Source organism: Notolepis coatsorum (genome assembly GCF_963971535.1).
Source record: "Notolepis coatsorum genome assembly, chromosome: 13".
Taxonomy (NCBI): domain Eukaryota; kingdom Metazoa; phylum Chordata; class Actinopteri; order Aulopiformes; family Paralepididae; genus Notolepis; species Notolepis coatsorum.
Window position 1 is genome coordinate 105,587,306 of NC_140177.1, and position 22,569 is coordinate 105,609,874.

The 22,569-nt window shown below is 40.8% G+C and overlaps 1 protein-coding gene across 2 annotated transcripts in view; it reads left to right on the plus strand.

The window, feature by feature from the left end:
• nr2f6a (nuclear receptor subfamily 2, group F, member 6a) overlaps positions 1-20,644 on the plus strand; it is a 62,135-nt gene extending 41,491 nt beyond the window's left edge. For both annotated transcript variants that reach the window (XM_084327482.1, XM_084327483.1), the window contains exons 5-7: positions 10,865-11,014; positions 12,672-12,768; positions 14,116-20,644. In XM_084327482.1, the coding sequence (XP_084183608.1) occupies positions 10,865-11,014; positions 12,672-12,768; positions 14,116-14,390 (522 nt within the window). In that variant the 3' untranslated portion in view covers positions 14,391-20,644. The remainder of the gene's footprint in view (positions 1-10,864; positions 11,015-12,671; positions 12,769-14,115) is intronic.
• Positions 20,645-22,569: the final 1,925 nt, after the last annotated feature.

The window sequence follows — 22,569 nt, forward strand, 5'->3', positions numbered from 1 at the left end:
ATACATAAATAAATATGAATCTCCATATGAAATATAACATTTAGATAAGGTGCTACTGAGATGTTTTGGTGAGTTCTTTGTTTTTTTGTGGAAGTTGCCCTTCTTAAAAATGCATGAACATTCACTGATAATTGGTCTGTAGTGGAGTCTACAAGGTCTACATTGCCGGACCATGTAGAATCCGGACCTTGTAGACTGACATAATTCTGTGCATAGTTTAGTCTACACAGGCCATATTTCAAATAATCAAAATCTTACTTCATTCATCTTAAACATTCTTGATTTGGGGGATTGGTAGTTCCCATGAAATCTGAAGTTGTTCAAACGACAACAGCGATCCACCTTGAATTAAATCACACAGCCGAGTGAAACCTTGTTGGATGCGTCAGTCACGAAAGGGGCTACTTAATTAATTAATCCAACCCACTTTATTTATAGAGCACATTTAAAAACAACAACGTTTACGAAAGTGCTGTACAAGTCCCACAACATAAGAAAAAAAAATATATATATATATATTAAAAAAAAAAAAAAAAAAAAAAAAAAAATTCGAAGATTCGAATTAAAATCGAAGCTCGGCCCCGAAGCTTCGATTGCCAAAAAAAGCTTCGAAGGTCAGCCCTAGTTGTAACTAGTGTGCCTCAACAATATTCCATGCATCGTAAAAAGAAATTCTCATATTCAGGTCTTTTTAATGATAATTTTTACATTATTACATCATTATTGTTATTATTAACAATATTATTATGATGGTTGTATCAACCCTAAATCTGAGTTGGGGGGGGGGGGGGGATGCAATGCAGACAAACAGCTGCATACAGTGCGACCATTTCACTCACATTTGCCCATTCATTTTTGGACACATCACACACCATCGGTGTGTACTGTACGTGTGCTGTCATAGCTCCACCTACAGGCCTAATGGAGAACACCAGGATGTGAATGGAGGGTGAATGTGAGGTATATCGTGTAAATAAGCTTTGATTGATCGCAAGACTACACTGTAAAAAAATAAATAATAATAAGTTACCAGAACTTAAAAATATTGAGTTCAGTTACTGTGCATTAAGGTTTTCAGTTTTCAATCCATAATAAGTTAACAGAAAAATAAGTACACAACCACATTATTTCAACCTAATAAAACTATGTTTATTGTCATTGTTTTAAGGACACAAGTTGACTTGGTAATACTCACATTTTGAGAAAAAATTGCTTTTAACATGTGCAATGTTCAATGAAATAGAAAAATAAATAATACAATGTGTTGATTAATCCCACTGGTCACAATGGTGACCGTAATAATGTTTTTGTTATAAGGCTTTGCAAATGTTACTGAATGATGTAGCAATGTATTTCCAGCTAAATTGAAATAATAAACAAATAAAGGGTCTCAATTAAATATGTGGTAGTAAAAAGAACCTATGGGGGGATTTCAACAAGATAAATGCGACAACAGTGCAAAATATTTCACTATAATATGTCAAAGCAAAAAAAAAAATAATAATAAAAAAAATCTACTTTTTTTATTTTTTTAATGCTGCCCCCTGTGCCTATGAAAATGCCCCTGCGTGCCTATGCAGGCACACGTGCCTAGGGTTGCCTACCCCTGCTCTAGACAATCCAGAAAATGAATATAGAAACATTCCCTTTGTAGCAAGAGCCTGTCTCTGTCGCCGCCTCTTGGTGGTTTCAAGACCTGCTCTATACCCATGTATTTTAAGCCAGAAATATCATGTCCTAACTTATTAAAGTGCCTTGCAACTGAAGACTTCTCGTCATTTCTTCTTATAGAACATTTGTGCTCCGAAATTCGATTTTTAAAACGACTTCTTGTTTTTCCAACATAGTAAAGGTTGCAGGGACATTTAAGCAAGTAAACAACAAAATCAGAATTACAGGTAATCCGGCCTCTAACAGCGATACTCCTACCTGTACTTGGTTGTAAATAAAATGTATCTTTAATCATGCCATGACATTGGGTACAAGACAAACATGGAAAATTGCCATTTGGAATATTAGCCATAAAATGGGTACATTTTTTGGGAAAATCTGTTTTAACTAACTGGTCCCTTAAGTTAGGTTGCCGTTTGTAGAAGTATTTGGGTGGTTCCTGGAACACACCTCCGATCTTAGGATCTGACTTTAAAATGTACCAGTATTTGTTCACAATATCACGCATATCTCTAGAAATAGGGCTGAAGGTGGACACCAATGCTTAGAGCTGCCGCGGTATTGATGTTTTCCTTACCGCACACATTTGCAAAATATTTCCTACCGCCGCGGTTATTACCGCACGCAAAAAAAAAAAAAAAAAAAAAAGTTTGAATGCATTTTTTTTTTAGTAGTAGTCTACTCTTTATAGCATATAGCCTGCCTCTAGTCTAAATGTCTATCTTTAGAGGATGACTTTGCAGCATGAATATTGTTTGGGATTCGGCAAGCACGCATTAGTTATTGAAAGTGAAACACGGATTCGAAGTTTCCCCTCTGGTCGTGCGCAGTTCACTCGGTGTCGCGGGCAGGGGTGGTTACCCCTAACCCCCCTGACCCTTTCTTATTATTATTACTATAAAGTTACTACTTTATAATAAAGGCATTCGTTTTGTGGCATTAACATTATATAGTTATACGTTCAATAACATCAGCGTATTTACCGGACCATACCAAGGCAAGCAATACTCTATTCATATCTCAGTTCCTTTCTTTGCTCAGAGCGTGCTGAGTTGTCCCATTCTGCGGTCTGTTAATAAAGTTTTCAATCAGACAAGTGTATAGAACGAAGGGCTTTTATTATAACATTCGTTGCAGACAGTAAAATCATTATGTCTCGTTTAGTACTCCTGAAGAGCGATGGTAGTCCACTCCGGCGGAGAGTTAAAGCTAACGTTATTAGCCGTGTTGTGATGAGCTGACATTCAGGACGTAAAAAACGTGTGACGCGTCTCTCTTCTGACCAATCAGTGGTCTGCAATGTTTCACGTGACTTTTCTGGTACCCAATAGGGTCGCTTGGAACTTCGATAGAGGAGTAGGGTATATCTGCAGAGCCGCAAGCCCAACGATAGGAGGGTAATTTATTATTATTATTATAAAAAACAGCGGTGACGCGGTATTCAGCCTACTCTGCGGTGGCCGTGATGTAACAGCGATACCGCGGTAATGCGGTAATCGCGGCAGCTCTACCAATGCTACGGAGTTGCTTTTTACTTTGTCTTTATGTGTAAAAAGGGATTGTCTGTTTATCTGTTTAGTTTTATTAAGAGAATTCTCAATAAGGGCCTCACTATATCCTCTAGATCTAAAGTTCTGACAAAGCTCCTTGGCTTGTGTATCAAAAATGTCATCTGTATTACAGATACGTTTATATCTCAAAATCTGACTAAATGGAAGGCTCCTCTTGAGCTCTGGTGGGTGATAACTGCTATAATGGAGAAACGAATTTCGATCAGTCTCTTTTTTGAAAACTTCGGTATGGGCAATATTGTCTCTTTTTCACCAATACATAGAGGAATGCTATGGAATGTGAATCATAATTCATAGTAAACTTAATAGTCTCTCTCTGAGAGTTGAGAAACAAGTGGAACTCTTCCAGAGCCTCTTTAGTGCCTGACCATACAAAAAATAAATCATCAATATACCTCCAATAGGCTTTAATGTGTCCAACATATGGATTATTATTGAAAATACATTCAGACTCAAACTTCGACATAAAACAGTTGGCCATATTAACCGCTACCGGGCTGCCCATAGCTAGGCCTCTTTTCTGTAAAAAATATTGATCCTGAAAACGAAAATAATTCTTATTAAGGACTTCCTGAGTCAATGATATTAATGCCTCCGTAGAGGGATGTAGCTCTATTCTCTGATCCAAATAATATCTACATGCACTTAACCCATCAATATGTGGGATGCTAGGATATAAACTAGAAACATCCATAGTACACAAAATATCAATAGCTTCTATACTGCACTCATACAGCTTACTTAGAAAGTCGGTAGTGTCCTTTAAATAACCAGGTTGTGCTGCAGCCAATTCTTTAAGGTGTGAGTCAACAAATTTTGTAAGTGACCCGATACCAGCCACAATAGGTCGACCTGGTGGGTTATGAAGATCCTTGTGAATTTTGGGCAAAGTGTAAATAATAGGTCTTACTGGGTTATCATTCACCATGAACTTAAATTCCTTCTCAGAAATCTCACCCTCCTTAAGAAGGCGCTTTAGAACCTCTTTGATCTCAAAAGAGAACCGAACAGTTGGATCTGTGCTTAAAGGAATATACACATCTGTGTCTGCTAATTGTCTATTTATTTCAGCAACATAGGAACTCTTATTCTGTACCACTAAGGCTGAGCCTTTATCGGCTTTCCTGTACACCAGATTATCTAACTGCATCAATTCCTTAAGTGCTAGTCTCTCTGACTCAAGCAGATTAGGGAATAATCTAGTTTCATTACTTTTCCCACATAGAAGCATAACTTCATCCTCCACTAGTCTACAAAATGTGTCAACTGATGCATGATTAATCTGTGGAGTGAACGTGCTACGAGGCTTGAACAGTGTTTTAAATGGTCTATCAGCCGTGTCCAATGAACTGACTTCTGGCAGCACTGTGCTTCCAGGAGTAGAATAAACAATATTTTTGTCGACATCTCTAGAATAAAAAGCTTTAAGCTTAATGTTCCTAAAAAACTTAAACAATTCAACCTTTGTAGTGAAACCGTCCACCTTACGAGATGGTACAAAAGAAAGTCCTTTGGACAGTAGTTTACATTGGGAGTCACTGAGGTCTACCTCTGAAATGTTGACTATGTTTGCCACCTCCCCCTGCGTCTTCGGGTTGGAAGCTCTCTTGCCTCGTCGGGTCTTCCTGTGCCTCCTCTCCCTGGTAGGGGAGGAGAGGAGCCTGGCTGAAAAACCTTCCGGCTCCTTGTGTAAGGGCCGATCCTTTCAGGTCCTGGTTGTGTCTCATCTGAGCTCAGAGCAGAGGAGGAAGAGCCAGGATAAGGCCGAGCCCCAGCCTGGTGTGCTTGCCTGCGCATACGTGTGTGTATGAAAGTCTGTGAAAGCCAAGGGTAAACCCTATTGGATTCATAGTCCTGCGTGTTTCTATATTCATTTTCTGGATTGTCTAGAGCCTAGAGGCCTCAATGAGGAAAATGTTTTGACCCGTTTCATTTGATTATTTCATTTCATTCGATTGTTTACTATTTTCATTTATCATTCTTTATAATTGAAAGATGGCTTATATGGGTCATGAGTGTTTATGTTTAAGATGTAGGCCTACTCTGTATAAAATATATATAACTATATATAGATATATCTCTTTGTGATTTACTGTTTCTTTTTTATATTTATTTTTATTTACATGCTTCTTTTTGATTTACATAATTCTGAAAAGGTTGTGCTTGTAAGGGGTATTTTGTACTTTTTTGCAGATCTCTTGTGGGAATGTGGTGTCACTTCCTATGTTGTCACTTCCTGTTTGACTGTTGTTTGATATACAGACAACAATCGGAAATACAAATACGTAGCACAAGACAACAGCAGTACTCCCAAGGTTCTAAACCTAGTCACCTATTAGCCATGCGATTAAGAATTAATGCAAAATGTGCAGATATAACTACCATTAGAGCACAACAAGTACTTGTTACAGACCCTGAAAAAATAAACGTGACATTCAAAGAATTCTACTCCAACTTATATAAATCAGAAACGACCTTCGATCAAAACAAAATGGACACATATCTTAATCAAATTATTCTCCCTAAACTTTCAGAAGATGACGCTAAACAGTTAGAAACACCGATCACACTAGAGGAACTCAAGAAGGCCTTATCCGAAATGCAAAGTGGTAAGGCTCCTGGTAGAGACGGTATCCCACCAGAAATGTACCTCTCTTGTTGGGACATAATTGGACCCTTATTACTAAATATGATCTTATACTCAGTCAAGGAGGGGAACTTCCATAAGAACGACAATATTGCACTCATAACAGTCCTTCTCAAAAAAGACAAAGACCCCACCGAGTGCGGTAGTTACAGACCCTTAAGCCTCCTCGGAACCGATATCAAACTGTACTCTAAGGTATTAGCCATCAGATTACAAAAGCATATGACGTCTTTAGTTCATCCGGACCAAACTGGCTTCATAACAAGAGGCCGCCTGATCACTGATAACATAAGACGATTACTGCACGTACTAGATGCCGACAAGGACGACACCATACCTAAGGCGATGCTGTCCCTGGATGCAATGAAAGCTTTTGACAGGCTGGAATGGTCGTATCTATGGGCAGTATTAGAGAAGATGGGGTTAGGTAAAGGTTTCATTGATATGATTAAAGTAGTATACAAAGACCCATCGGCCATGATTACAACAGGTATAATCACCTCCGGAATCTTTCCGGTATCACGCTCAGCTAGACAGGGTTGCCCTCTTAGTCCCGGACTATTCGATCTATCATTAGAGCCTTTAGCACAATATATAAGACAATCCCAATCCATAGAACCAATCGTAATCAAGGGCACACAACATAAAATTAGTTTATATGCGAACGACGTAATACTGTTCATGCAAAATCCCAACACCACACTGCCTCATCTGCTCAAGTTGATTGAGAACTTTGGAGATTTATCGGGATTCAAGATAAATTGGCCGAAGTCGGCTTTCCTTCCACTTAACGCCCCTGCAAAAAAAGATATAACCCTCCCAGGAGAGATACCTATGGTAAAACACTTTAGATGTTTGGGAGTGGAAATATTCCCCACCATAAGACAAACGGTGAAGCACAATTACACAAAAATCCAAAACAAAATCAAAGACGACCTTGATAGGTGGGCAAAACTTAAAAACTCAGTACAGGCACGGATATCAATAGTTAAGATGGACGTGCTACCTAGAATCAACTTCTTCAGCTCAATGCTACCGTTACCCCCTCCAGGGTTACTGGAAAAAATTACACTCCTCCACATACAAATTTATTTGGAATAACAAACCACCACGTATAAAAAGATCCACCGCACAGAGAAATAAAGCAGACGGTGGCATGGCATTTCCAGATTTTTTCCACTATTTTAAGGCGTACACTTTAAGACCATTGACAACATGGTTTGATCCCCAAGCATTAGTATCCTGGAGAAAATTAGAAGAAAACATAGTAGCCCCACATAGACTGAAGGACATAGCATACACTAAACTATCAATTAAGCATTGCGAACGGAAATTTGGCCCCATAATTACTCATGCGATCCGGATATGGCGTGAAACACAAAAAAAATATCCTAACCCACATAAATGGCACAATCATACTCCCTTATTCAATAACAATGCACTCTTGATTGGAAAACGACCTATAAGATTCCCTATATGGGAAAAGCAAGGCATACACTCATTAGGGGATGTTTTTAACAAACGGGGTTTTTGTAGTTATGAAGAAATACGCAAAAAATTTAATCTCACCAAGTCCACACATCTTTTTTACATACAGTTATTGTTATGTTTGAAGACTCAAGGTGTTCCATTAAAGAAACCAATTGAACACCACAGATACCACAAATTCTTCTATGAAAGAGAGACATCGAGAGGTTTTGTTTCAGATTTTTACCATCAATTACTAACGTCCTCGTATGAAACCCTCCACCTAGACTCCGTCTGGAGGAGGGATATACCAGACCTGGAAAGTGATTTTGAATGGCAAGAAGCCTGGGCAAATGTTCGACTCACATCAAGGAACCCGGACCATCAACAAATCAATCTTAACTATATTCACAGGACATACTTGACTCCTATAAGACTGAAAAAAATGGGTCTTATACAAGACTCCAAATGCTCCTTATGTACAAATGGGGACGAGGGGACATTTATGCACATGTACTGGGACTGCCCACCAGTTAAGATATTATGGAAAGAGGTGACCCAGCAATTATCAAATCTCTTAACTTGGAATATACCTGTACACCCCTCTGTATTACTGCTGAATGATGTTTTTGAGTGTGCAGTACATCCACAGCTAAAGAGATTGGTTTTATCGGGTATCACAGTGGCTAAAAAGCTGATAGCATCACGATGGTTCCAACCGGAAAAAATTTGCCGAAAGGTCTGGATTATTACATATCTCGATGTGATCTATCAAGAAATATCTACAGCAAGAATTTTGGGTCTCAATGAATCCAAAATGACATTGTGGTTAGAAGTGGTGGAGAAAATAAAAGCTAGCATATAATGGTAATGTCTGGTTAGGAGCGAGGGAAAATGGATGGATTATCCAATGGGGGGTCCGGGAGGAGGGGGTACGAGCTAGAGCATATGTGTGTAGGTTTTTAGATAACGGGTATTAAGGGTATATCCTATATAAGACAATTAACTAAAATGTGATTTCATTGGATGTGCACTGTCAACTAATGCTTGTATATCTTATCGTGTGTTGTCATGTTTGTTTATGTGTTTGTTTAAAAAATAATAATAAAAAGAAAATACAAAAAAATATATATATATATATAATTACATGCATCATTGTTTACAATGCACGGGTGGGGCTAGTCGAAAGGACTGGACACATGGACAAGTTAAACAGCAATCAATTAATTTAATACAACGGGTAATTCGAGCTGCTGTCGTGTAGGGGTGGGAATCATCAGTTTCATCACGATACGATACGATATCGATTCTTTGGACAACGATACGATATTTGCCGATATCACAAAGTCTGCCACGATACGATACGATACGATTCAATTCAGGTGTCTGCGATCGATATGAGGCGATATTATGTGCCCATTTAACACAATCAGTCACATTTAGATCAACTAAAAAAAGGCTACGGAAATATCAATTGATGTATTTATTTTTGAGCTCTTCCAGACATTTAAATGAAAAACAATCTATTGTTTTTAATACAAATAGACCTCCTGTTCACTTTTGTTTTTATATATTGAGCTTTAACACACACACAGACACACACAGACACACACAGCCCCCACCCCTCCTCCTTCCAAGTCCCCTTTCCACTCTCCTGTTCTCTCTCACGGTTAGCTGCTTAGCTTTTAGCAGCCAACGCGACGTTCATTTAGATATTTAACGCGACGTTGGCATAAAGGAATGGCGACGATGCAACGCCTGTTATATGCATTTGACCCGTTGCGGGGAAAAAACTGCACAGACTTATATCGGCTCGCAAAATAGACGCTCTGTAGTGCTTTACAGCAGACGCAAACACTGCTGTAATTTCTACACGGAGTTTCACAATACTGGGCACCGGCGGATATGACTCGCGGGGATTTTCAAAATAAGAGTATCGCAATATGAATCGATCTTTTTACGTTGCGTCGATCCTATTTGATTATTGATAATAGATCGATATATCGATCTGGATCGATGTATTGTCCCACCCCTACTGTCGTGCCTACGACCGCACCACAGGGATATTATATTATATATGGCTTTGACAAGCTCTCTCTCCTGCCGATTAAAATCAGCAGCTCATCATCGATTGCCTGTAGCTGCATTTTTACACAACGGCGTCCATCCCTGCTGCTAACTTAGCTAACGTTAACTTGTCTAACGTTAGCTAATGTTAAAACGAACCTAAGCTATCGTTAAAACTAACCTAAACTAACAAACTAACTTAACTAACAAACGTAACAAACTAACTAAATATAATTATATTACACTATATACAAGAACACAAGCAAAAACAAACATAAACACGTGTATTATATGGGTTGTTGTTATCAATGGGTTGGTTGAGAAGGGAAATTGCCTCGGTTATGTTTCATCTAGGGAATCTAGCTACATCCGGGGTTGCATAGGCTGTGCGTGGATGTTACAGAAGTATAAATACAGAGGGCTAGATCCACAAAGAATGGATTGCACGGAGCAAGTTGCACCCTTACTTAAAATTCATTATGAATTGAAAATGGGGGACCCTGGTGTTAACAATTGTGTGTATTGAGCTGTACTGTATTGTACCCATTCTGCAATCTGTTATTTTGAATTTTCATTCAATCAATCACCGTGCAGATTGATTGATTGAATGAAAATGTATCCATAGCTATAATATAGAATATAGTTATAGCTCTACAAACAAGGTGACGCACTCCTATCTTTTAAAGCGTGGCAGTGCTAGAACAGGGCCCGTCTAATCCCCGGCGGTCAATGAGTTAAGAGTGTAGCACGGATTCACTTGTGCAAAGACGTTGGTATTTGTGGAGACAATGACTGTTTCCTATGAATGAATTAACACATTTGAGCAGGTGATCTGATCTAGGATCTGTATGGAGAAGGCATTTCGATTTCTGTCCTGTTGATTAATCATGATGCAAGAGATACCTGTCCTGTTGATTAATCATGATGCAGGAGATACCTGTCCTGTTGGTTCATTCACTGGCTCATGTCAGGAAACAGAGGAGGTTTTTAGTTGCTACCACCTCCCTTTTCACATCCCTGGCAATAAGCCTGTATGCTGTCGCCCAGAAGCTCTTGGAAAGTATTTGAAACCCATCATAATTCAAAATACAGGTCTGTTGTTAATAATATATATATACTTTTGTCAGGACTGTGATACATGATGGCTGCATAGCCTACTGCCTGTCCTTGTATCAAAAGACTCAGACAATGCATTTCCGAGTAGCCAAAAAAACCATCATGTGTGGAGCCAACCGTGTTTTAACAGTGGGCGCCATACTGCAAACACAGATTGTGCTTTTTGATAAACGTATGATGATGACGTACATCATCAAAGCATCAACAACATCACCACAGATTGTGCTTTTCAAAAACACAAGAATAACATCATCACCACAGATTATCATAATAAATATATATATTTTTTAAACATCATAATAACAACAAAACCGAACCCTGACAGGTGGCTTTGCTGCGGCTGAGCTGGAGTGAGCTGTTCATCCTCAACGCGGCCCAGTCGGCCCTCCCTCTCCACATGGCTCCCCTCCTGGCTGCCGCCGGCTTCCACTCCTCCCCCATGTCTGCTGAGCGAGTGGTCTCCTTCATGGACCAGGTAGGAGACGCAACACTGGATATTCAAAGTCTCTGTGCGACGACCAGATGTCACAACGTTCTCACTGTTCACTCACACAACACAGGATGCATTCGTCACTGCTGTACCTCTAAACCTCAAGTAAAAAACAACATCCAATCCAAACACTTACTTTGACCTCTAATCATTATTGTAATCAAGTTACTGTAATCCAGGGTAGGGAATAAAACATTTTTAACTGAACCTTTTCTATAGGCTATGAGGGGCGTTGCCCTTGTGAACTGATTGCAGGAACCTTTTGCATTTAGTCATTTAGCTTTTCAGCTTGGGGCAGTTTATAATCTTTACTAATAAAAGCCCTTGTATAAACACAATGTTGATAGCATACAGCTTTAAAAAATTTTTTTATGTATTATATTGATATTATTATTTATTATTGCAAGTCTAATGCATATTATAGGGGGCATCTTCAGAACTTCAAGGGGCATGTAGCCCCCGTTCTGTTCTGTTATGTTCTGTAGTTCTGTAATGTTATGTTCTGTGATCCTATTAGATGTAATGTGTTACTTGTCCTGCAGGTGAGGGTGTTCCAGGAGCAGGTAGATGTAATGTGTTACTTGTCCTGCAGGTGAGGGTGTTCCAGGAGCAGGTAGATGTAATGTGTTACTTGTCCTGCAGGTGAGGGTGTTCCAGGAGCAGGTAGATGTAATGTGTTACTTGTCCTGCAGGTGAGGGTGTTCCAGGAGCAGGTAGATGTAATGTGTTACTTGTCCTACAGGTGAGGGTGTTCCAGGAGCAGGTAGATGTAATGTGTTACTTGTCCTGCAGGTGAGGGTGTTCCAGGAGCAGGTAGATGTAATGTGTTACTTGTCCTGCAGGTGAGGGTGTTCCAGGAGCAGGTAGATGTAATGTGTTACTTGTCCTACAGGTGAGGGTGTTCCAGGAGCAGGTAGATGTAATGTGTTACTTGTCCTACAGGTGAGGGTGTTCCAGGAGCAGGTAGATGTAATGTGTTACTTGTCCTGCAGGTGAGGGTGTTCCAGGAGCAGGTAGATGTAATGTGTTACTTGTCCTGCAGGTGAGGGTGTTCCAGGAGCAGGTAGATGTAATGTGTTACTTGTCCTGCAGGTGAGGGTGTTCCAGGAGCAGGTAGATGTAATGTGTTACTTGTCCTGCAGGTGAGGGTGTTCCAGGAGCAGGTAGATGTAATGTGTTACTTGTCCTACAGGTGAGGGTGTTCCAGGAGCAGGTAGATGTAATGTGTTACTTGTCCTGCAGGTGAGGGTGTTCCAGGAGCAGGTAGATGTAATGTGTTACTTGTCCTGCAGGTGAGGGTGTTCCAGGAGCAGGTAGATGTAATGTGTTACTTGTCCTACAGGTGAGGGTGTTCCAGGAGCAGGTAGATGTAATGTGTTACTTGTCCTACAGGTGAGGGTGTTCCAGGAGCAGGTAGATGTAATGTGTTACTTGTCCTGCAGGTGAGGGTGTTCCAGGAGCAGGTAGATGTAATGTGTTACTTGTCCTGCAGGTGAGGGTGTTCCAGGAGCAGGTAGATGTAATGTGTTACTTGTCCTACAGGTGAGGGTGTTCCAGGAGCAGGTAGATGTAATGTGTTACTTGTCCTGCAGGTGAGGGTGTTCCAGGAGCAGGTAGATGTAATGTGTTACTTGTCCTGCAGGTGAGGGTGTTCCAGGAGCAGGTAGACAAGCTGACTCGGCTGCAGGTTGACTCTGCAGAGTACAGTTGTCTCAAGGCCATCGCCCTCTTCTCGCCAGGTGAGTTAAATCTAAAATAATGTAGAAGTTCATGATAATAGGTTTCTTTTGGGGGGGGGGGGGGGGGGGCATTGATGTGCGAAACAAACAAGTCAGGCAGTCTTATGTTTCCAGTTCCATGTTTTTTTTGGTTTTGTAGAATGATTTCATTTTGGAACAAACAATCGTGAAACTAATTAAATCTCTTAAACCCAGTAAAATGTTGTTATGTCTGCAAATGTCACCAAATGTTCTCCCCAAACTGCATATTGCACCTTTTAAAACAACATTTCACTCCGAGCTGGAGCCACAGTGTAGTAGTATTTCAGCATGTATTCATGATTACAATGTGATAATAAAACAATTGGCGATGCATGTGTTCCTTGAGGAAGAAAGTAAGCATCAAGCCCTGCTGTTGAGTCCTCGGATAACTGATGTGACTGAGGAATCTAGCAAATACTGTTTATGAAAAGCTTTCTGGACTATAGCACCCTCTCCTGGTATATCAACACCAGTGCAGTGAACAAGCGCATGGTTTGAGTAATTATTACTAGTGCTGTAATATTGTGCCACAATGTGTGCAGGAGTTTTGACTGCAAATAACATCACCAAATGACCTAATTAAAATATATATATACTTATCGATACATCTTTTTTTCCCAACTTCAGTAACCAAATTCTGATAATTGTTTTAAGTGTTGTAGTGTTGAAAACGAGCCATGTCTCTGCTCTAACGTCGCAGCAATGAGACATGTCATTCTATATTCATAGTAACTAAATTGTGAAATTTGATTGGATGTCAAACTTCCTCCTCACAGCTATTTATGTAAACTGCTATATTATTAAGCAACTTGACCTCCCTCCACTCTTTCCCTCCCTCCGTTTGATTATTCCCCTTTCCTTCCTTCACTCCCCTCCTCCCTCCCACCATCTCCTTTCTTCACTCCCTCTCTTCCTCCTCTCCTCCTCTCCTCTTAATGACTACTCTGCCACTCACCCTCTTTCTCTCCCTCCCTCCTTCCCTCCCATCCACTGTCTCTCCTTTTTTCACTCCCTCTCTTCCTCCTCCTCTCCTCCCCTCCTCTTAATGACTACTCTGCCACTCACCCTCTTTCTCTCCCTCCCTCCTTCCCTCCCTCCCACCCACCGTCTCATTTCTTCACTCGCTCGCTTCCTTCTCCTCTCCTCCCCTCCTCTTTATGACTACTCTGCCACTCACCCTCTTTCTCTCCCTCCCTGCTTCCCTCCCTCCCACCCACCGTCTCTCCTTTCTTCACTCCCTCTCTTCCTCCCCCCCTCTTCTTAATGACTACTCTGCCACTCACCCTCTCTCCGTCCCTCTTCCGTCCCTCTTCCGTCCCTCCTCAGACGCCTGTGGTCTGACCGACCCGGTCCACGTGGAGTCCCTGCAGGAGAAGGCCCAGGTGGCCCTGACTGAGTACGAGAGGATGCAGTACCCCAACCAGCCGCAGCGCTTCGGCCGCCTGCTGCTCCGCCTTCCCGCCTTACGCGCCGTCCCCGCCAGCCTCATCTCCCAGCTCTTCTTCATGCGTCTGGTGGGCAAGACGCCCATCGAGACACTGATCCGCGACATGCAGCTCTCTGGAAGCTCCATCAGCTGGCCTTACGTGCCGGGACAGTAACCCCCCCCCCCAATAGGCCAGGTCTCCGTCTGGGAACTGTGACGACAGGGACCCACAGGAGCCCTCGTGACTCAACACTATCCCATCTGTGTGGTCCTGGCCAGTGTCAGCTGGCTGTCATATGTACTGTACTGTACTGTAAAGCGCTCTGCCCACCCTCCATCCCTCCACCCTCCCTCTCATGAACCTAGCTCTCTCGCCGGGCCCCAGTGTACCACATGTCCAGAGACGAGAGAAGGAGCCCCGTGCCAGACTGTCTTGTTGCCAGCCTTGTAGCTCTGGTGCCATCTCCCCGGCCAAAGGGCCAACTCTACCCTGCTGGGTTCCAATATGGCCACCGGAGGCAGCCATGTCACCACCACCCACGCGCCACGGGTTACTATGGATATCTCGCAGAACATAAAGAGGGCGCCATTTCCCCGCCCGCTAAGAACACGTTTGAAGGGCAGTCCTGCTTACTGAAGGTCTCCCGAACAGCATTTGCCCCCCCAACGATCTCGTTTCTCGACGGGCCCCAGTGTTTGTGGTCCGGCAACCTTTTTTTTAATAGAGATATCTAATCATCAGCTGAAACTATTGGGTTGAAAAGCGTCAGACGAAGCTGGAGTATGTAGTCGTTTCCGTGAGAGACGAATAATGGTGTTTTTTTTAAGGTTCGTTTTCTCTCAAGGGATTTGTGTTGGATTAAGAACACAGAATCCACACTCCAGTGGTGTATTGGGTAGAGGTAGCTACATAACATATTATACCTACCTCCATTACTGGGTATTAAGAATATATCAATTAATTGCCGGAGAACTGTTCGGGTGGTGGGATCAGAGTTACACCCACCTCCCCGTCCACCACGACACCACTGCCACAGTACGCCCACCTGTCTCCACGGTCCAAAGGTTAAAGGGGCAGTTCACCCACAATTCTGAATTTCTTCTATTTTATCCATCCAGAGGGTTTGATTGTGTGATTTGCAGAGTTTTGGAGACGTCTGTTGTCTTCACTCTCGATACAATGGAGCTGAATGGCTCTGGGTTTGTGCTACTCAAAGCATCAACGGCAGTGTCTCTTCCCAGAGACATCATGATACGTTTCCTCAAGATAATCTCAAAATGGTAATCTGACCGTGTTGAGAGCAGTTTCATTTAGGAACTACTTGGGCCATGTTTAGACGGAGAGAGTCTCAACAGAAACCGCAGAAGTTGTCTAGCGATCTCACTTTTAATTTTGCGTTTAGACTAGTGTTTTGGGAGGGAATTCTTCGTGCAGACGAGGCTGTAAAAGTGTAGTCGACTCGAGACGACGGAGCCCCGCTAACCTATACGCTACACTAGGGCTGGGCGATAAAACGATAACTATCGCGATAAATTATTTCCTCGAAATAAACATGAAACGTGGTCGCAAAGTTTCGATATATCGATTTTCCAAGCTTGGATATGAGCACACGCACTAACAACCAATCAGTGAAGGAGATGGCGACAGCGAAGGAGACCCGCGGTGCACCTCTGGGTAGTAAACAAGGCTGGCTAGGCTCATTAGCTTGCACGCCGCTATTTTATAGTTTACGTGCGGAGTGGGTGTGTGGCGTGAATTCTGAGGCCACGGTTAGAGTAGTGTGGGGTATGCGGTGAACGTCGTTGCAATGTATTGGGGCGGAACGGAGTATTTTAGGGTGATAGTTAGTACATTGTCATGGGATACACCGCTTGCTCTGGCTAACTGTTAGTTCCATTCTTATAATGCATAATGATCCAGTGGCGGTAGGTTGCCCCCTGGTGGAATATAATAATCTATGCACTGGTGCGTAGAAAACGTGCGCGGACTGATGACGACATCAACTCGAGACATTCGCAGCAGCAAAACAAGTGAGTCTATTAATAGCCCGTCCGTCAGCGCCGGGCATAAGAAGTTAATTAAACTTGACAGAAATTATATCGACGATAATTATCGATATCGATATAATAATAATTTTATCACGATAACGTTTTTGGCCATATCGCCCAGCCCTACGCTACACTGCCTCAGGTCGTTGAGACAACCAGGCATGCTGTGAAGACCCGCCCTACTCTGTCTCTGATTCGCAGACTGTGGGTGGGGGAATGTGATTGGACCAAAGCAGAGTCACTCACAGACAGTGGCTCCAGTCACTAGTTGTGATAGCCGCTGGACTGATTCTTGTGTATTTAAAAGTACTGCCAATGTAGCCTTCAGGTGATCTCCGTGGATAGAATCAGACATGCTTGTTCGCTTTGTTTATGCTTCTAGGCTCTGACATAAGCAGTACGCAACGAGAGCCTTGAGAACCCTTTCGTCATAGTTTTATGCGGTTTGACTGTTCAGATGATAGCGCGAAGGTGTATCGTTTCTAGGATTTCCACCCAGGAAGGTGGTTTAACTTTTTTGCGGATTCTCCCCGTTGCCGTATGAACAAAAGGCACATCCGAAGTTAGTTAAGACCATTAATATATGGCAGGTGTTAAAGTCGGTATAAAATAGTTCTCAATGAAACTGTTCGCAACAAGGTCTGTGGATTACCTTGAGTAACCATGTCATGATTTTTGGAAAGAGATATGGGAGGTTAATCAAATGTATTCTTTGGGTGATTTTGAGTGACACAAACCCAGTATCACTCAGCTGCATTGTGTTGAGTGAGGGCAGACATCTCTACAGCAGGTATCTACAGCAGACGTCTCTACAGCAGATATCTCTACAGCAGACGTCTCTACAGCAGACATCTCTACAGCAGACATCTCTACAGCAGACATCTCTAGTCTCTACAGCAGACGTCTTTACAGCAGATATCTCTACAGCAGACGTCTCTACAGCAGACATCTCTAGTCTCTACAGCAGACGTCTCTACAGCATACGTCTCTACGGCAGACGTCTACAGCAGATATCTCCAAAACTTTGCAAATCATACCAAAACGAGATGGATAGCTAGCAGGCCAGGTAACAGGTGGATAGCAGGCCAGGTAACGGATAGATAGCAGCCCAGGTAAGAGGAAAAATATGTTTTTTGTTGTTGTTGAACTGCCGCTTTAACACTTAAGAGACGGAAGCAAAGGAACGGTTCTGAGGGGAACTGAAATCAAACTGGACCAAGGAAATTCACCAAAGTTTTATCAGAACATCATCACGAGGGAATGGATTCTTGAACACGGCGGTCACTTCGGCAGATGGCGTGTAGAGAATGGACTCTGGGAGTGTTTGACTGTCAGGAACTGAGAACAGTGCATTATGAGTCATACCGTTAGGGCTTTCACTGTTGTTGTCGTTGTTGTAGAAGAAGAAGAAGAAGAAGAAGAAGAAGAAAATGGCCACAATGGAAAATACATGAGAATGGACTAATACCTCACAAGACATCAGAATGCTTTAGACTTGATATCTCCTTAAGATGCCAAACTCTGTAGTTGTTGTTCACCACAAAACGCCTTTTATGACAACTGCCTTGTTATTATTATTCCATATGAAATATGAGTCTAAAGAGCTAGAAGCTTTCAAAAATTGCATTTGGCTTGACGAAAATGTTTTTAAAAAGATCCCCAATTCCTCTTATTAGCCGTGTTCACTTTACCGCCATCTTTATATCCGTAGATCGCTATGAACACATTTAACTTGAGTTTTAACAAATTCACTTCCATGGACAGATTAGAACCATGATCACAAACCTCCCTGCCTCGATTTGTAACTGATTTGAGTGTTTGTCTGTAATTGCGACATCATTGAAATTGAGGTGCTAGTGCTACCCTCAATGTATTCCAGAGAAAAGGTTGAATGAATGAAAATCTCAACACAAAAACTATGGGCAGTGAAAACCAATCTTGAGTCAGGTAATCATGAGCTTGTAATTCCGATAATGTATTCTGGCTGTTTTGATTATTTCGTTGAATGAAGTGGCATTTTCATATTGTAGTTTTAACACGGAAGTAAACAGGCAATTCTTCATCTCCTTGTTGCATCAAACTCGTACCAAGATGGCGGCAAAGTGAACAAGGCAAATTGAAAACTGAGCATGTCTCAAACTGAAATTGATGATTGTTTAAAACGGTTTGTTTTTAAATGGAGACGTGGCAGGAAGGCAGGCAGACAGACATGTATGTAAATTTATACTTGCTCTGCGTTCATCTATATGACGAACTCTTCCATGAAAAAAAAAAACGCTAAATCAAAGACAGGTGGTGCTTAAAGTCCCTGTAAAGTAAATTCAGATTTGTTTCTAAACACATTATACTTGTTAGAAAATAATTGCTAAAATCATGACTGATGAACAGATGACCGATATGATGAACTATATATGACTGAATTGGGGAGTTAGACCGTTTTTAAAGTTTTTAAACATTTGTGTGGTCAGGATTATTTTGGGCCTGAATGGCTCGATGACACACTAGAATCATCCTTAATCCCTCCCCTAACACTATATAAAAACTAGAGTGCATTAGCATGGTTCTCCCAGAGTCGATAATCGGCTCCAAAGTGTAGCATAGCAAAGCTAATGCTAACTGTTTCATGTATGAATGGAAAATGCTAGCTAAATCAAAACACAGATTTTGGTGGTCTAACCTATCTGCTAGTTAGACGATTAGTCAAGCTTTCTAATCAAGTAATATTAGTGTCCATTCTGTAGTTTATAGCAAAACGTTTAAGCTAATGCTAACTGTTTCATATATGGAATTGAAAATGCTAAAACATTTCGCGCCATACTCTGGGAGGTATAGTTGAATAAAAACAGATTTGGGTGGTCTAACCAGTTTGCTAGTCAGTCAATTAGACTAGCTTTCTTACCAAGTAGGGTCCACATTTGATAGATTTGCTAGTTTATAGCTAATCGTTTTTAATGATTGAATGGGAAATAATGACATTTGAGGGAGCTGTCAATCAAGTGTGATCTGACCACACCCCCACAATCCTGAGCTGATCAGCCAGATGAGCTGGGTTTTATTATAGTCATTAAGGCTTTTTAATCACATTTGGCTGCGTGATTAATATAATTTTTCTGTGGTGTGACAAACTCGGAGCGCATATTTATTATTGCTTTACAGGGACTTTAAAAAGAAAAAATGCCATGAAAACCAACATTACATGACGAATCTTTTTAGAGGTTTACTTAGACGGTTCCTGTTGGAAATAAACCCAGGATGTTGAAATGTACATATATATTTTGAGGCCAATTTTTCCTGCTGCATGTAAAAAAAAAAGGGGGTTTTCTTTTTTGGAATCTTCCTGGAAGTCTTTTTAAGTTCAAGTTGTTTCTTTACGCGGTGGAATAGACACAATGTTTCCTTTTTTAAATGTTCAAATATTGAGTTTACTGGTTTCTGTTTTGTTTTGTTATAAGTGTTAATATTTTACATGAAAATACCTCGGCCATCTATTCAGATGTCAAAAAAAAGAGAGAGAGACGAGCCTATTTCCAAGCCCATACAGATGGCGTTACATTGACGGAACAAGAGGCAACTCTCAGGGCCAAAGTGTTCCACGTCTCAAAGCATCCAAGGTGTCTCTTAATTGCCAACTACTTTGAAGAGTACTGTAATGGACTTGTATCTGGCATGATGCTTGGAGGCTGTTACAATGCCAAAACATCACACTACCTGTGAGATAGAGAGGGAGAGAAGGGGTGAAAGAGGATAGATATGGTCCAATATCCGGATCCGGCAGGATTTACCTCATTGTGTTTTATTATATCAAGGGGAATGATTACGGGGTTTAACCAAATTACTTTTGAAACGTGATTCAGAATCATCGGTTTTCATGGAGAGAGATCTCTGTGGTCCCCGGGGGGTTCTTAGGTTATTTGTGGTGGTACTTTGAGAGGCTTGGGGTGGTTAAGACAATTGGAAAGAACTGTAAAAAAAATACCACCTACAAGCGTGTTATGGTATCAGCTAGGGTAACCTATTTGCGGTGGGTCTGTCTGATATTGCAGTGGTCTGTCACAAATATATCTTAAGTATGGGAAACACTTATGATCATCATCTGTGTCTGTAGGAACAAAATATCAAAGTAATTTTTTTTTTACAAATTATACACGACAGAAATGCAGAAAAGGTCTTTTCACAGTAAGCAGGTGATAACCCTGTTTCTTGATGACCCTCCCCCCCTGGCCTTTTTCAAATAATTACGATATCCTTTCTTTTACCCGTCAGCTCACACAACCGTGTCATATAGAGGAAAGACAAAATGATAAATGTACTATTAATGTTTTCCTATCTTTGTGTTGCTGAGTTCTCTAGTTTTTGAATTTTATGTGTAAGGAAACATTATTAAAAGGACAAAATCAAAAGGTAGGTGTGTCTCTTCTTTCTTTTTTTTTGTTCTTCTGGAGACTGACTACGAAGCCATTTGAAAAACAATTGATTAAAAACTGAAATATTCCATTACATAATTATGATGTAAACAATTGCTAGGGCTGTCAGTTTATCGTGTTAATTAGATTAATTAATTACACAGCAAATTATTGCGTTATGAAAATTAATGCACAATTAATTACAAAAAAATAAATCTTTTAATTTTTTAAATTGTTTATATCTCATTCATTCCATAAGAACGTAGAATACACATTTATAGACTTTCTTTTTTAAATGGTCCTGTAATGGGAAATATTAAAGGACTAAACGATGAGCCGTTTACAAATCATTCTGAGTCATTAATAATAATAGGAACGTTTATTTCACTGTGGCCACAATGAAAGGACAGTTTACAGTCAGAGACAACATGTTAACACAGTAGCGTCTGGCCATAGACTGACCAAGAGTTCTGTTCAGACGTATGTTAAATACACAGTTGTCAGACGTAACATAATATCAGATATGATGATGAGAATGGCCCAGTTAGGAGAATCAACCTTGGCTAGCCGGTGATGTTCCCAACTGGAATGATAAACAGTCTTGCTAACAGAGAAAAATACTTAAAGGGACAGCATGTCTGCCACATCTGAGCACATTATATAGCTGGTCTAATGACACCAGTCAAGCTGTCTAATGACATGATAATATATTCCACAACAGTCCATTTGCATGTTCATGGTATCTGATTCTAGGGACATCTATGGATCGCAGGGAATGTATTCCCAGTGTCAGAAATACTGTGTATGTTACTAGGCTTGAGTAAATTGTAATGAACCAAATGAGAATATCAATTAATTAAATTTGTTATCTTTGACTGCTAAAATTGACCAAACCTGAAAAATCTGAGCAAATGAATAAAGGGAAGATGATTAAACAAGGTTTTGTAGATACAGTACTGAATTCCGCCATCCGGACACATGCAATTTGAAATATGATTATAGAATATCATCTATCAGGCCTAAAATGGTTATGCGATTAAAATGTGATTAATTAATTACAAATCCTGTAATTAATTCGATTCTTTTTTTAAATCGCCTGACGGCACTAATAATTACACTTCTGAGTCATTCTGTATAAAACATGGTTGATGCCACAAAACTAGAACATCATAACAAAACATGCGACACGTATGTGGGACATTCTGCCAGAAGTGTACATTATTTGTCCTGGAATTGTTTGTGTATAACTTGTGTAATTAAAACATTTCTAAAACTGACTAGATGGTTGATTTCTGTGAGTTCTGTTAATAGGCCGTAAGCCAGGGCCCCAAATTTGGGCCACGGTTACCATCTTGGGGGACTAACTTGCATAGTGATTTTTGGGAAGGTATACACCCCTGCTGCTAGAAAATTATGTGATAGCAATGCAGAAGTTGCCTCCAAATGTGTGCTATGCTATATCACATCTTTTATAACACTACCAAGCATATTTTCAGGCCTCCTGTCCTAAATTACATGCCCCAAATGAATCATGATAGCTCCTGAACCATAAGGCCTATATATCCATGTGTCTGGTCTCCTTTGATAGGTAACAAGGTAGGACATATGAATCCAGTGTAAGTAAACACATCTATTACCATTCCAGAGTAAATGGAGATACAATGAAGGAAAACATTGTATTTTTACCCTCGCCTGGTACATAATCTTAATTTAAAAGGCAATATGACCATTATAACCAATATCCATGGATAATAATGCAACTGAATGTGTTCTCCTACTCCTTGACTACAAATGTAAATGTGATGACAATACATAAAAAATACAACATTTATTATACTGTTTAAAAAGGTATACTCAGATGATGTAAATGTTTTGGCCATGGTTACTGTTTACATGTTGACT